The 17,449-nt window shown below is 39.4% G+C and overlaps 1 protein-coding gene across 6 annotated transcripts in view; it reads right to left on the minus strand.

Annotated features, from left to right (window-relative positions):
• Nucleotides 1-17,449, minus strand: part of CPNE4 (copine 4) — a 752,097-nt gene that overhangs the window by 47,575 nt on the left and 687,073 nt on the right. For all 6 annotated transcript variants that reach the window (XM_054681026.2, XM_054681027.2, XM_054681028.2 and 3 more), the window contains one exon: nt 4,904-5,002. In XM_054681026.2, coding sequence (XP_054537001.1) covers nt 4,904-5,002 — 99 coding nt within the window. The remainder of the gene's footprint in view (nt 1-4,903; nt 5,003-17,449) is intronic.

Raw genomic sequence — 17,449 nt, forward strand, 5'->3', positions numbered from 1 at the left:
CTATTCCTCTCAGTGTCCATGCATTTGTGTAGCTCCCTCCCACAATGATGAGGCATTTAGTCACATGACTCATTTTGGCCAATGGGACATTAGCAAATGTGATATAAGCAGAGGCTTGAAAAGCGCCTGTGTATTGGGGCTGGCTCCTCTCTTGCTTCTGGGAAGTTTTCAGGGCCATATTAAAAAGCCTACAATGGTCTCCAGGAGGATAAAAGTATACCTGGAGAAATATCCTGGCCATCCTGGCTGCTGAGGCACAAATGCATGAGTGAGTTCTGTTGGCACCACGTGGAGCACTATGTGAAGCAGAGAAGAATTCAGCCAATACTGCCAACCCAGCGAATGTTGAGTACATAGTGATTGTTGTTTTCAGCCAGGAAATTTTGGGCTAATTTTTTCACTCAGCAACAGATAACTGATACTGTAGTTTCTCATCACTGGAAGGTGCCAGCAGGACTGGGCAACTACATAGGATTTGGAAGAGGGAGATCTTATACCAGTGAAGAGTCCTCTATGACTCCTTCAAAATATGGAATTCTTGGGTGAAAGAAAGAAAGAAGAAAACATTCAAAGCAGAATCTAAAATCAGACCCCTAGCCTTGTTTTTGTCATTTAAAGGCCTAATCTCCTAATCTGTCCATAATGAATGTTGTCTTTCTTTCCTCCCTCAGATTTTCTTCTCATTTACTCTCCAAGTGGGTAGAACTTGATAAACAAGAATTATAGTCCATCTCAAAGTAGATTTCGTATTTCTGGACAAAAGAGCCCAAGTTCCTCCCAAACCTATCAAAACTGATATTGTCTTTTGCCCCAAAGCTTCCTCTAATATTTCAGTAAAACAGGTGGTTTAGGGATTTACCAAACAGTTGGAAAGAAAAGACACTAAAATTAGCTGTGCCATTTTTTGTCATTCTCAATGATTTCTATTAATCTCAATTTCTTCTATCAAGCAGGATATATTGAGTTAAAGATTTTGAATTCTATTAAAAATTATAGTGATCATCCATGAAAAGTCTACTCACTTCCTTCTCAGGCTAAGATGAGCAAGTATGGATTGGCTTAGTCAGGAGAGGGCTCCAAGGAAGTTGAATCAAACCCGTAGATACTTGGGGTCCTTGTACTTGTGAGGTGGGTAGGGGGTCCTGATGGACCAGATCTAAATAGTTTGCATCTGTCTTGGGATGAAGTTGGCATATAACTATGGGCTATGCACTTTACTTTCCCAATCCCATTTAACTCTCCCCACAGCCCACTTTGACAGATGGAAGATGAGGCTCAGAGAAGAGAAAGAACTTTCCCAGGTCATACAGGTAGTAACTGGTAGACCTGGGATTCACACCCACATCAGTCTCATTCCAAAGCCTGCACTATTAACCACAATGCCTTCTTCTAGAAGGTCTTGGAGTAGCTCTCCTATTCTTGCAAGTATCCCCTTTGGCCACCCCAAACTAAGGATACTTATAAATGTTATTCAAGAATTAATCAATGTTAATTAAGAATTTACCCTGTACCTATAGAATCATAACTCCCACAGGAAAAGGAAAGTTGAAAGATGTTCTCTCCTCTTTTTTTCTCTGATGCTACATACTGAGATTCCTCAGGGTTCGAGCCTCCTGTACCTTCTCTTCAGTCCCCTCTCCCTAGGTGTACTCATCCATTCTCTTGATTTTAAATGTCCTCTCTTAGTTGATGGCTCCTAAAATATATTTACGGGTAAACCTCTCCTCTGAGTACCAGTTTTTGAAACCAAATTTTGAAAACTTCCTCATAAACTGGACCTCGCTACCACAATTCTTCCTTACCTCAGGAAATGGCACAATTTAATAATCTATCCTTGAGTCAACCATTTCCTCCTTCCCTTACTCCCTATATCCAAGCCTTCAACAAACCTTGTAGCTCGTATCTCCAAAATATGTCTTAAGTCTCTCCAATTTATCTATCTCTATGACTAGTTCCTTAACCCAAGTCATTATCACCTCTTATCTACAGTGGTAGCCTCCTAACAGATCTCCCTTGCCTCTCTTTAATTATCTACACAGTAGCAAAAGTAATATTTTAAAAAATTAAAACCAATCATGTCATTCTCTAGCTAGAACACTTTGCAGCACTGTCCAGTAGAATTTTCTCAATAATTGGAATATTCTGAATCTGCACTATCAAATATAGTAGCCACCAGCCACATGAGACTATTGAGTATTTGAAATGTGGCTAGCATGACTGAGGAACTTAACTTGTTATTTAATTTTATTTTAATTAATTTAAATTTAAATAGCCACATGTAGCTAGTGGCTAATGTATAGGAAAGCACAGCTTGCACATGCTCTTATCACATTTAGAAGAATCTGCTTTTCCTGGCCTCTGCCTCTATATCTGACCACATCCTATGAATGGTTCTTTCACTCTCTGCTTCAGATACACTGGTCTTTTTCCAGGTCCTCAATCACACCAAGCTCAGCCCTCCCTCTGTACTTTGCACTACTATTCCTTTTACTTCAAATGCGTTTCTCTCACTCATTACATATTGGCTTCTTTTTAATCATTAAGGGGCCTCAACTTAAATGTCAGATTATCTTTTCTATATGCACACTTTTATAATGAAACTGGTTTAGTTTTGTAATAGCATTTGTCAAAAATTGTAGTTGCATTTTAACTTTTTAAATTTGTGTTTACATTCTATCCTGACTCCCACCAATCTGTAAGCTTCAGAAGGGCAGGGACCATGTCAGCATTGTTAGTCATGGTGCATTTAGAGCCTGTCACAGTGCTTGGAATTTACTAGGTGCTACTCGATAAATATTGTAGAAACAATAAATAAGAGAATATTTCCCACTGTATAACTACACAAAAAGAGTGGCTGGGTAGTTAAACTAAAGTTTTTCTGGTAGCTCAGTGATTCAGAAAAGCACATTAGCATATGGTCCATTTCCTCAGTGGAACTTAAACGATTTCTCTCTGTTTGAAAGCATTAGGTTTTGGTATATTTCATTTATGATATGTGTTACATTCTTACTTTTAATATTTAATTAATAAGATGAAATATTTCCCATATTTACTGCTTGGACTATTTCTATTCATAGAAGTGGATAAGGCAAAACTTTATAAAACTTTTTAGAACTCTAGCAGGTGGTATGAATGCTATCACTGATTTAGCAGCTAAATAGGACTAGTTCTGCATATTCAATAGAGCAATATTCTCTAGCTATATTCCTTGTTATCTTGGGAATGACTTTGCTTATAATTTAGTGTTGGTTTTAACTGTGGCTCTGAAACTCTGCATCCTGGCTTGTGGGTGATGGTCTCTGGGTGTTTGACAAGTTTCTTGTAATGCTGAGTACCTAACAGAGCATTTACAGCAGGTTTTGCAGGAACTAAGTGGAAAGCTGTCATTGTTTCTATTGAGTTTCCAGACCAAAGGTATGTGTTCAACAAATGGTATCATTCAGATTAAGTTTCTGACTCTAAAAAAATGTTAGTTCATTTCCATCCAGTCTGACTGTATCCTGACCTTACATATGAGAGAGCTGAAAAATGAGTTGAGGCATCTCTAATTAGCACTTCTGATCAGAACAGGCACAGAGTATTATCTCTAAAGAAAAAGACTTTCTCAAAAGCACTGAGCCCTCTGCTTTCACTCCTTTCTGCTCCATGAGGACAGTGAACTCCAGAGTAAGAACGGCAGGTGTCTTGGTTTGAGTTCCCCAAGAAGCAAATTTGAGGCAAGAATATAAGTGCAAGTAGGCCATCTGGGAGGTGATACCAGGAAGCAAGAATAGAGGAGTGAGAAATTAGATAGAAGAGGCATCCCAGAAAGGGTGCATTATCAAGTCAGTTACCACTGTGGATAACTAGGGCCTGCTGGAGAACTCTGGGAAACTGTATAGAGCATACACCTCAGAGTTTTGCCAACTGAAGGGCAAGGGAGCTGGGGTATTTATATCCCAACTTCCATTAGTTATTTGTTGAGGGCTACCTCCTGTTACATCTCCTTCCACACTTCTATCTTGCTTTTGGGCATGGATAAAACAGGCTCCAGCAGATAGAGAAATCCGCCAGGCAAAGAGGTATTTCAGCTGGAAATTGGGCAGGTGAACAATAAACAGGTAAAAGGAGAAGTTGCATGATTTGGGCCCAGATGACTTTCTATCTCTATCTATCTGTCTGTCTGTCTGTCTGTCTGTCTGTCTGTCTGTCTAGATATTATATGATATGAAAGTGTGTGTATCTGAGGGAAACACAGAAGGGGTTTGGGTTTCTGTGTGGGACAGTGTGTCTTAGTGGTATGTGGTAGTGCTTGTGTACAGGTCTTGGCATCAAATGTGTAAGAGTAAAATGATGGAACTAGAAGAAAACCTGGTACCTATATGAAAATTTGGAGGATTCAAATAATTTCTCCAAGGCATGAAAGTATTATTAATGTCACCAAATCATGGAAATATAGACCTAGAAGGAATACTACTGTTAATAGCAGATATTTTGGAAATGCTAGCTATGTGCTAGGTGCTCTGCTATCACCTAGGATTGTCTCATTTAATCTTCACAAAATTCTATGAGGTAGGTACAATTATCACTCATGTTTTTAGATGAGCAAAATGAGGCATGGAGAGATTAAGTCACTTTTTCAGGGCTACACAGGTAAAGGAAGTTAGAAATACTCTCATCTAACCTTTCTGTTTTACTAATGGAGAAACTGTAACGTTTGGGGTCAGTGTCTTGTCCAAGCACACACAATTGCTTTGGGTTGGGCTAGTTCTAGAATCTAGATACTCACATCCTACCATGCTCCCTTCTTATCACACTTAATCATACATTGATGTTTTGCCTCTCGCTGTTTCATTGGTAGCTGTGTTCTAAGGATGCATCATACCGACTGGAGGCAAAACCAAAAGTGGTTGACCATGTGTACCTGTTTCCCTTCCATTGCTCCTCTCATCTCCTTGAATGTCGAGGTGAATTCTCCAATGAAGTCATGCTTGCCATTGGAGTCCCAGTCCCATACTATGCACTGTAAGAGAAAACAATTATCTTTCTTAAAAAATTAAGAATGTAGCCACAGCAGCTGAAGGCAATGTTAACTTTAGGAGAAAGAGTAGATGAAAGATGTTTGGTCTGGAACCAAAGCCTGGGAGTCTAAGATTGGAGCATGTGGGATGTAATTCTGGTTTCTATAGCCCTTTACTTGGACTTTTTGCAATCTGCAAATGGCCCTGTGATGCAGCAGTAACTACAATGATCTGCCCATTTTTCAGATAAGGCCAGTAAGACCCAAGGGAGATAAGTGACTTGCCAAAGGGACCTTCTAGTGAATGAAAACCTGGGACTTGAAGGCAGGTGCCCTGCTTCCAATTCCAGTACTCTTTTAGGCATAGCAGGTAGCCTCCCTGGTTTACATTGGCATTAGGTGCCTGAGTCCATCTATATAGCTTTCACAATGGCAGCTCCTGCTTCATGATTTGAATGGGGCCATATTAATCACATTTTTCTTTTTCTATTTTTTTTTCTGAAGGCAAAATAGCAACGACAACACAAATTATTAGGAAGGCAAAAAATCTTTAAACGTACCTATGTGAAAAATGGTTGGAAAATAGTGCACAGACAATACCAGATATTTACCACACTGGTAAATATTATGCACCCATCACACACAAGTTGCAACCATTCACTTCTAACAAAAGGGCTAAATATTCAGCTCTCGAGTGATACTTTTTAGAGTGACTAGACTGAATCAGCAGCAATCCCTGTGCTTGGTCACACATCTAAGTGAAGAGGAGGTCTCCACGTATTCCCAGGGTGGAGGCTGGATTGGAGTCTTCAGCACTTTAGATATCACTTCTACATCTTAAGCCAAAGATTTGCAGGAAAGAAGCTCAGACCTCAAATAAGATCAAGGCAGCAAAGGGGACCTTTTGCTCAGAGGTTTTCCTTGGAATATTGGGGATCTAAGAGGCAGCTTAGTTCTTCTTCAGGGTGCAGATCCCACTGGCCAGTCTTGCCTGAAAAATCTGACTTGGTAATCTGTTCCCAGATCCTGCAGGATGCCTCATAGATCTATAATATGATCTGTCTAAAATGAAACATTGTTTCCCCCTAAATTTATTCCTACTCATTTATTTTCTGTCACAGTGAATTGCATCAACACTCATTCAGTTGCTACAAACAGAAAACTGGGCATCATTCCTGATATTCCTCTTTCCACCCACCCTCCCACATCAGGTCCTCTCCATTCTGTCTCCTAACTATGGCTTGACTCCAGCACTTCTGTCTATTCCTACTGCTCCTTCTCATCTGCATTACTACAACAGTCTCCCAGCTTGTCTCCTTGTCTCACTTGTACTCCTATCCCCCTTATAACCCACTAATTATGTTAATTCCCTGCTTAAAATCAAAATGTATATAGGCTAGCAGGTCTTCCAAGGTCTTTCATGATCTGACTCCCTCAGTACTCCCAAATTCACCGTTTATGATCCATGCTTACTGTATTAGTCAGGGTTCTCCAGAGGGACAGAACTAATAGGATATATGTATATATGAAAGGATGTTTATTGGGGAGAATTGGCTCGCACAATTACAAGGCAAAGTCCCATCGTGTTAGGCCATCTGCAAGCTGGGAAGCCAGTAGTGGCTCAGTTCAAGTCTGAAAGCCTCAAAACCCGGGAAACTCACAGTGCAGGCTTCAGTCTGTGGCTGAAGGTCTGAGAGCCCCCAGGAAGCCACTGATGCAAGTCCTAGAGTCCAAAGGCCAAAGAATCTGGATTCTGATGTCCAAGGGCAGAAAGAGTGGAAGGAAGCATCCGGCATGGGAAAAAGAAGGAAATCAGAAGACTCGGCAGGCAAGCAAGGTTATAACACCTTCTTCCACCTGCTTTGTTCTAGCCGTGCTAGCAGCCGATTGGATAGTGCCCACCCATGTTGAGGGTGAGTCTTCCTCTCTCAGTCCACTGACTCAAATGGCAGTCTCCTCTGGCAATACCCTCAGAGACATACCCAGAAACAAGACTTTTCCAGCTGCCTAGGCATCCTTCAATCCAATCAGGTTGACCCCTAATATTAACCCTCACACTTACAGTCTTTGAAAGTTTCTCTAAAATGGGGTCGGTAGGAATGAAAAACATTTGCAATGACCTTTTTAAGACATCAAGAAAAACTAATTTCTCAGCTTCTGCTATCTCTTTAAATATGGAGGATTTGGCAGATAATTATTTTGCCTAAGAAATATTAAGAAGCCCTTTGGTTAGGAAGGAGAATTCATTAGAATAAATAAGAATGGAAGAGATTAAGACAAAAGGAGCTACATTTCTCTGCTGAAAAAGGTAATGGTCAAGTTGAATTTTCTCTTTCATAACAACTAGAGACACAGAGGTGGGACCAAGACATGAGAACTGAGAAGAAATTAGGGTGGGTTTCCTCAGGGGGCTGAAGATGGACCCAAGTTTGGGGTGGGAGGAGGGGAGAGATAGGCAAGGAATTTTGGAAACTATGATGTCTAATTTTCAAGGTGAGATTATTTATATACGTCACCCTTCCATTCCCCTCTCCCAATTTGCCCTTCTTCCATTAACCCCAAGACTCCAGCAAATCTGCTACCCATAACATCATTATGCTGATGGTGACTTGGAGAATAAAGGAGAGGGGCTGTGTCCATGTTGTGGGGACAAAGCAGACCAGAGAGCAGTGTGAGATGGCCCACTGCAATGACCAAGAACTGAATGGGGAGCAGGACTGTGGAGAGACAGCTTGACAGGTAAATCTAGGGGTGGAACTCTACAGAAATACTGTGGAGCAGTGGAGCTCCACGGAAATACCATGGCTGTTCTGCCAACCTGAGTCCCTAAGTGAGGGTAGTGCAGAACTCTCAGATGACCTATGTGTGGGTAAGAAATAAGCCTTTGTTATTTTCAGCCACTGAGATTACTGCAGCATAACTTAGTCTAAGAACCATCCAAGTACTTAAAGTACTATCGTGGGAATAGGCATTACAATTTATTTTTTTCTGATTCCAAAAGTAGGAAAAACAGAATTTTAAGAGGTTACAAAGAAATAACAAAGGAAGTATTTTCCAATAAACCTGTACCAAACAAAAGAATCTGTTTGTTAAAAAGTGTTTTATTGCTGGAAATGTTCAAGCAGAAACTGCAGGACCACATGCAAAAAATGTAGTAAAGTCAAGCAGACAGTTATGGAAAATTTGGTGGGATGTTTTTAAACTTTCTTCTAATTCAGAGATGCTAAGATTAGTTCTAGTCGCAAAGGATACAAAATGAAGTCAATGAAAGGCTTAGCTCATTCTGCTTGAAATGCTATGCAATGCAATGTAGCTTTGATAGGAGTGATGGGAAGCCCTTTAATTCAAGGTAGGATGAAGTTCTACCTCATTTTTCAATGAACAGTGGAACAAGTAAATGATTCAGTAATTTGGAAAATCACTCAGGATGTGCACTGTGATCATCACATTGTAGAACACTGAATTGATCTGCTGTTACCATCAGATATTTTTCTCTCTTTGTGCCAGCCCCTCCTTATTGACCCTGGCATTCACACACTCCTTACCTGGAGAAAGGAGCAGAAGAAATCTTGCTGGGCTTAGACATAGAAAGAGGAAGAAGAGTGGTTTCTGGGACCTTGTATTTGAGGCTCATAACTTTGCCTGATAGTAAGTACAGCTCGCTGAATGCCTGCATCTGACATCAGATACTTAGTCTTTTACCTTTGGAAGGAGCAAATAAAAAGGCAAAGGAGGCAGAAGCAAATAAAAGAAAAGAAGTGGGAGCAACTTTTTTTTAACACTACCCTGAAATGGGAAAGAGCAGGAGTTCCCTTCTTTAGGGGACAGGGCACACATCCCATTCACCCCTTCATTGCCCTCCATTAGATTTTCCATCATGCTTTGGTGAATTACTGTTCCCCCTTAAGCTGCCAACCTCAAGTCTTTAAGATGTTTGCAATGTGCTCTCTGGCTGGGGCAGAAAGGGAGTGACCAGCAGGCCTCCCTGAGCTGGAGGATGAGTCAGGCTTGGCAGAACTCCATCAGGGGCCTCTCAGCAGCAGGCAGTGCTGCTTACAGGGGTCTCTTTCTTCAATCAGCTAGCATTCCTCATTAGGGCAGTTGCAGAATTTTATTTTGACCTTTCTGAGAAGGGATCCCAAAGGAAGAAAGACACAGTGAAACAGACAAATAAAAACACTGTCTTTCCTTCTCTCCCTGGCGTGAAGCTGGCTTATGACAGCTCTGATGCAGCTGACAGAGGAACGCATCTTGGTGAAAAGTAAACAGATCAACCACCCTGCAGAAAAACTGAGACAGAGGCAGAGTCCTTGGTGTGAATCAATAAGAAGGCCTTGACACATCTGTGAGAGCATAGCACCTCAAAACTATCACAAGCCAGAAAACCTTCTCAGGTTCTTACATCTCACAGAGCAGTTTAGGTATAATATCTTTAAAAATGCATAAGCTTGACAGATAGTCTAATTAACCCCCTCCTTTTACAGAAAAGAAAATTGATGACAGATAAGTGACTTCTGCCAGTTCACCCAGTACAGGGTGGACTAAAATCTGGTTTTCGTACCTCCTTGATTTCATCACTACCACACAAACACAAATTATAATAGTTAAAAAGTATATAGTGCGTACTATGTGCCAGACATTGTTCAGAGCACTTCATACATATTAACTCCCTTAATCCACAGAACAACTTATTGTAAGCTTATTTTACAGATGAGGAAACTGAGGCACAGAAAGATGAAGGAACTTTCCTGAAACTACACAACTAACACTAGGTAATCCTTGAAATAAAGGAAGTTAAGCATCATAGCTTGTCTTAACTGAGCATCTTTTATAAACCCAGGCCATTTGTGTTTATGGTCTTTAATTCTTTACAATAACCATGACATGACAATATTATTACTATTTACAGGTTAACTGCCATTCACAGGTGCAATTTACAGGCTTGGAAAGGGAATGTGACTTGACTAGACACCTGGTAAGTGACAAAAGTGGATCTGAACCCAGGTGTCTAATGTCATAGCTGATATACATATATATGTGTGTGTATATACACATATATATGTATATATATTTGTTACTGTTGTTGTTATGCCATGCTACCTCTTAATAGAAGCAGGAACTTAGAATCAAGGTCTCATGAGTCTGCTCTGTGTAAAATCCCCATTCTTTGATTGAAACTGTAAACTACTAGAATCCTCTAAGGTTTAGTGAGCACACCAAACAGTACAGAGGAAGAACCTGCTCACTGTTTCCACACAAAAGGATGCAAAGGCAAGTAGTCTGTGCATTGTCCCTGGGGTCCTCAGCTCTGTCTGTAGAATGCATGGATAAGTGGGTCTGAGGGATCGGGTTACTCCCTCCTACTCTTGTTTTATGATTGCCTTGAACCCATTAAAAGAAATGTGCTATGCCAACTTATTGTACAATAGCTTTTTGTGATGGTCAGCTTCATGTGTCAACAAGGCTATCTGGCTAGCAGTTCCCAGTTATTCAATCAAACAACAATCTATTTTATATATGTGGTTAAACATTTTATAATCAGTTTACTTTAAAGTAAAGAAGGTTTTGTGGTTACATATGAATTTTAGGATTGCTTTTTCCATTTCTGTAAAAAATGCCTTTGAGATTTTAATGGAGATAACTTCAAATCTATAGATTACTTCTGTAGTACGGACATTTGAACACTAAGTCTTTCAATTCATGAACATGAAAGGTCTTTCCATTTATTTGTGTATTCTTTGATTTCTTTCATCAGTATTTTGTAGTTTTCAGTGTAGAAGCCTTTCAACTCTTTGGTTAAGTCTATCCCTAAGTATTTTACTGTTCTTGATGCTATTGTAAAAGGAAGTATTTTCTTAATTTCCTTTTCAGATGGTTCATTGTAAATATATAGAAAGGTTACTAATTCTTATATATTGATTTTGTATCCTGCAACTTTATTTTATCCTGAATTACTTTATTAGATCTAATAGTTTATTTTCGTGAAGCCGTTAGGGTTTTGTACATATAGGATTATATCATTTGTAAACAGAGATAATTTTACTTCTTTCTGATTTGTTTGCCTTTTATTTTATCTTCCCTAATTGCTCTGGCTAGAATTTCCAGGACTATGGTTTTTTGTTTGTTTGTTTGTTTTGTTTTTTGATGGAGTCCTGCTCTTTTGCCAGGCTGGAGTGCAGTGGCATGATCTCGGCTCACTGCAACCTCTGCCTCCTGGGTTCAAGCGATTCTCCTGCCTCAGCCTCCCAAGTAGTTGGGACTACAGGCGCACACCACCATGCCCAGCTAATTTTTTTTTTTTTTTTTTTTTTTTTTTTTTTTTAGTAGAGATGGGGTTTCACCATGTTGGCCAGGATGGTCTCGATCTCTTGACCTTGTAATCTGCCTGCCTCGGACTCCTAAAGTGCTGGGATTACAGGCGTGAGCCACCACGCCTGCCCGGCCTTCCAGGACTATGTTAAATGGAAATGATGAGAGTGGGCATACTTGTCTTCTTCCTGATCTTAGAGGAAAAGCTTTTAATTTTTTTACTATTGAGTATGATGTTAGCTGTGAGCTTGTCATAGATGGTCTTTATTATATTAAGGTACATTTCTTCTATACCTAGTTTGTTGAGTGATTTTATCATGAAATTGTATTAAATTTTGTCAACCCAGAATAGCCAAAATGATCTTGAGAAAGAAGAACAAATCTGGTGGCATCACATTTCCTGATTTTAAAATACATTACAAAGCTACAATAATTAAAATATTGTTTATTGGCATAAAGATAGGCAAATAGACCAATAGAACAGAATAGAGAGGCCAAAACCAAAACTATTCATATATATTCAACTGAACTTTGAGAAGGGTGTCAATAATACACAATGGGGAAATAATAGCTCTTCAACAAATTGTGTTGGGAAAACTGGATATTCACATAAAAAATGAAATTAGACCTATACCTTATATCACACACAAAAATCAGCTCAAAATGGATTAAAGACTGAAACATAAAACTTGAAACTATAAAGCTCCTAGAAGAATGCATAAGAATAAAGTCTTGACATTGGTCTTGGCAATTATTTATTGGATATAATGGTAAAAGCACAGGTAATAAAAGCAAAAATAGATAGGTAGGACTACATCAAACTAAAAAGCTTCTGCACAGAAAGGAAATAATCAACAGAATTAACGGGCAACCTATGGAATGGCATTAAATATTTCTAAACCATGTATCTCATAAAGGTTTAATTGTCTAAATAAACAAGAAACTCCTACAACTTAATAGCAAAACAAACAAAAAACTCAGTTAAAAATATTGACATAAGACTTGGATAGGCATTTCTTATAGAAGGCATACAAATGGCCAGCAGGTGTATATGAAGGTGCTTGGCATCATTAATTATCAGAAAAATGCAAATCAAACTCCAGTGAGATACTACCTTACACCTGCTAAGGTGGCTATTATTTTTAAAAATGCACACACACAAAAGATAACAAGTATTGGTGAGGATGTGGAGAAATTGGAACCTTCGTACATTGTTGTTGGGAATATAAAATGGTGGAGCAGCTATGGAAAACAATATGGAGGTTCTTCAAAAAATTTAATTTAAAATAGAATTACCATATTATTCAGCAATCCCACACTGGGGTGGAAATACAAAAGAAGTGAAATCAGCATCTTGAACAGGATGTCTGCACTCTCAGGTTCATTGCAGCATTGTTCACAATAGCTGAGGTATGGTAATAACTTAAATATTCATTGATGAATGAATGGATAAAGTAAATGTGGTGCATATACATACAATGAAATATTATTCAGCCTTAAAAAAGAAGGAAATACTGCCATTTGTGACAACAGGGACCGTGTTAGTGTGTTCTTACATCATTATACTTGAGCCTGGGTAATTTACAAAGAAAAGAGGTTTAGGTTGTCTCATGGTTCTGCAAGCTATACAGAAAGCATGGTGCTGCCATCTGCTTCTGGTGAGGGCCTCAGGAAGCTTGCAATCATGGTGCAAGGTGAAGGGGAGCCAGCATGTAACACGGTGAGAGTAGGAGCATGAGAGAGTGAGGGAGGAGGAGCCAGACTCTTTAACAACCAGCTCTTGTGTGAACTCAAAGCAATAACTCACTCATTACAGCAAGAAGGGCACCAAGCTATTCAGGAAGACTCCACCCCTATGACCCAAACACCTCCCACCAAGCCCCATCTCCAACATTGGGAATCACGTTTCAGCATGAGATTTGGAAGGGATGAATATCCAAACCATATCAGGGGTGAGTGTGGAGAACATTATGTTAAGTGAACTAAACCAGTCATAGAAGGACAAATACTGCATGATTCCACTTAAATGAAGCATGTACAATAGTCAAACTGATAGAAGCAGAGAATACAATAGAGGTTGCCAGGGGCTGGAAGGTGGCGAACTGGGGAGTTGTTTAATAAGTATAAAGTTTTAGTCATGTTAGATGAATAAGTTCTAGAGAGGTAATATACAACATAGTGCTTACAGTGAACAGTATAGTATTGTGCACTTCACAATTTGTTAAGTGAGTAGATCTCATGTTAAGTGTTCTAACAAACAAACAAACAAATAAATAAGTAAATTGATGCAAGGAAACTTTTGGAGGTGTTGGATATGTCAATCAGCTTGTGATGGTATCAGGTGTTTGCGTATGTCAAAAGTCATCAAATTGTGCACATTAAGTATGTGCAACTCTTTATACACCAACTATATTTCAAAAAAGCTGTTAAAAATTAAGTAAAGCAATTTTTTTCAATAATCTGGATGGGCCTGATACAATTAATTGAAAAGCCTTAAAAGCAGCACTGAGGCTTTTCTGAAGGATAAATTCTGCCTGTGGACAGGATCTTTAGCTCCTGCCCTAAAATTTCCAGTCTGCCCTTCCTGATGGCCTGATATACAGATTTTGGACTTGCCTAGCCAGCCCCCCACAATAGCCAATTCCTTGCAAGAAATCTCTTAATATATGTACATCCTTATTGTTCTGTTTCTTGGGAAGAACTCTGACTGATATAACTTTCTTCACCTCTTCCCTGGTTTTCATGTAGTAACATTCTGAAACGAGTTTTCAGTGACACTCAATTGGTCCTCTCATACTAAAATGCCAACATTTATTGAACACTCACTTTGTCCCAGGTGTTGTTGTAAGCATTTGTCATGCTCTGACTCATTTAATCTTCACAGTAATCCTCTCAGTGAGACATTATTATTATCATCCCTACTGAACAGATGAAGAAACTAAGAACAGAGGGGTTAACCAACTACTGCTGTTATAGAATATCCAAGATCAGAAAACCAAACACTGCAGGTTCTCACTCATAAGTAGGAGTTGAACAATGAAGACACATGGACACAGGGAGGGGAACATCACACATCGGGGCCTGTTGGGGGGTGGGGGGATGCTAGGAGAGGGATAACATTAGGAGAAATACCTAATGTAGATGACGGGTTGATGGGTGCAGCAAACCACCATAGCATGTGTATACCTATGTAACAAAACTGCACGTTCTGCACATGTAACCCGGAACTTAAAGTATAATAACAATTAAAAAAAGAATATCCAGGGTGTTGAAAATATGACTGACTTTGACATCAGAGTTCAAATGATCTGAATCTGATTCAGTTCCTGGTGGGCAGAAACCAGCTGTCCAAACTGTGATAATCAAATAACGTAACTGCTGCTGATCAGTGCACAATTCTCACAGTTAAAGGAAATATGTTCTTTTTCTCTTGGCTTTAAAATTTTTATTATGTCACAACTTATCATTTTTCCAGGTAAAGTAGAAATCTCTGTCAAATTTCTCCTGGCTCCTTAGTCATACCATGCTCTAAGCTTCTATGTAATCCATTTATATTTGCTTTAACATATTGCTAATTACATGGTAATCACTGGCTTGTGAGTATATCCACCACTTGAAGGACTTCTGATCACTGAGATTTTTATCAAGGTAGCACAGTTTTGGGGCACAAGTAAGAACTCAGATAAATGTTTGATGAGCAAACAAAAGAGGCCTTTCTCCCTGAGTTGAGTCTATGACAATTCTCTGAGTGTTTGGCCCTGTCTCTGCACTACAAGGGGAAGGGAAGGTATTGTAATAAACTGGTTAATTATTAAAGGAGGCAATCGAACTGAATAATATGCTTTAATGGTTGTTGACATGGGTTGTAGGCACAGGATCGAAGAGATGGGATTCTAGAAACAGCTTTAGGGATTGTAGAGGTTGCTGGGAGCTGGACAGCAGGAGACCTGAGTTCTATTTCAAGCTCTCAGGATAATGCTGTGAGACCTTGGGCAAGCTTCTCAACTCCTCCATGCCTCAGTTTCCTACTCTATAAAATATGTGTCTGGAAATGAGAATTGGAATGAATGCTCTCTGAGATCCTGTCCAAAATTCTCCAGTTATGTGGCATTGCATCTTTATCTCTTTTTCAATCTTTGTTCCAAAGCCTGGGATAATTATATTAAAGCAATAAAATTGTTAACTATCAATACCTGATGAACAATACTCCCTTTGTTTTCTTTTGTTAGGTATCATTATATCCCTTTGACAATTAAAAGTCACTTGTTTATTTTCTCATGGTGATCCTCACCAGAGGTCCATGAGATGGGAGGTTCCATTTTTTATAGAAGATGATCCTGAAATACAATAAAGCAACTGAAGGTGATTTATTCCAAAACACAGAGCTAGCAAGAATTGAATTAGGCCGTGAATCTGGCTTTATTTCTTCACATCCTGGGCCCTTTTCACTATACCACATATCTTCATAGTTTACTTCTGCTATGTACCTTTCCAATGGCACTTTTTCCTTTTTCCTTCTTTTGTTTTTAACCAACTAATTCTACGATGTCTAACCACATGGTATAAATATACATGTTTTAAAATTTCTCTTTGATAATAGACACTCTTTAAAATTCTCCCCCCCGCCAAAAAAAAATTACCCAAAGTGGTCAATGGAGGAGGAGCCTCACTGGGTTTACTTACAAAATGAATTTTAAATCCAGACCATCAAAATTAAAGGTCAATTGGGTCAGAAATGTAAAAAGCAAACTGTGTTCTCATACCACTCAGTCTAGACCAGTCTTCTAACTGTAGCTTTTAGGAAGTCAAGCAATACTTTATCATTTTATGGAGCTCTTAGGCAAATACTTATAATCATAATTAGGTCCACCAATTATTAGGGATTTATGAGAATTTGGTCCATAATTTAGTATTTGGAATGATGTATTTCTTTAAAAATTCAGTGACAACATTTGACACAAAATTAGTTTAATGGTTTGTACAGGACTGTAAACATCTATGAAAATAATACCAAATATATATCTCAGCTTGTTTGGAGGTTGTGACTTGAATATGGGTAGATTTTGGCCAGTTGTGTACATGGGAAGAAGGGTCTAGTTCCCTTGATTATTGTCCCTTAATTTTATTGTGTTTTTCTCACTGTAGACTTGACAACAACCCTCTGACATCAACCTAGCTGCTAGGATGGGAGTTAAAAGAAAACCTTTCATTTACAACATGAACACTCTGATTTGGACTTCTGAATTTGGCAGTGCAGAATGCCAAATAAAATGAAATAGAACTCTTCCTACCAGAGGGCAGACCCTATAAGATGGCCATAAATAGGACCTAAATGAAGGAGAGAATTTCTTAAATCAAAATTACATAGATGTAATTCTAGAAGTGGTGATCTGGGCTGGGGCCTCAGTCATGTTCATCCCTTGTCTAGACTGGTGGGCAGGACTAGTGGAAATCTGTCTGTATAAGGGCCTGAGTATCTTCTGATGGACTCAACCTAAGGTGAGGTGAAAGTATGCTGGCAAGATGGGCCCAGGAAAAAAGAGCTGGATGCTGGAGGGGTGAGGCACAGCTAAGCAAAGTCTGGTGACAATTACTCAGGTTTGTCCCCAGGCTCTGTCCCCACAGACTCATGTCTCAGTTCTAGGGAGGTGGCTATAAATACAAAGCCAGCTTTAAAGAGTGTTTTTTCCCCAAACAGCAAGGAATATAATGACATGGGTCAAGAGAACAGAGGAAGTGATTTTGATGAAACAAGAGCCCCAGGAATCCAGTTTTGGGCATCCTGAGGGTTGATCTATATCTCTATGCAGTTGGGTTGTTTCTTGGGGGCTGAGGGTGAAAGGATGGTAGAAGTACCAGCATCTGGGATGTCCAGCAGCCATAGATGGCATTGATATTCACACACTAAGGTATCCATGCACCAAGGCAACAGCAAAGAGAGGAAATGGTGCTGGAATTTTTGGGATCCATGTAACATGACTCTCCCTGGTTTATGGGTTAATGCTTCATGTGAGCTTCTAATACAATGACAGTGAAGAAGGGCCCTTAGCTATTATTAGCCTCAAGGGTAGTACAAACAGGAGATGATGCATAGGAGAAGGGTATGGCATGATCCATGCCATGAAGTAGCCAAGTGACCTG

The sequence above is a fragment of the Pan troglodytes genome, chromosome 2 (assembly GCF_028858775.2).
Source record: "Pan troglodytes isolate AG18354 chromosome 2, NHGRI_mPanTro3-v2.0_pri, whole genome shotgun sequence".
Classification (NCBI taxonomy): Eukaryota; Metazoa; Chordata; class Mammalia; order Primates; family Hominidae; genus Pan; species Pan troglodytes.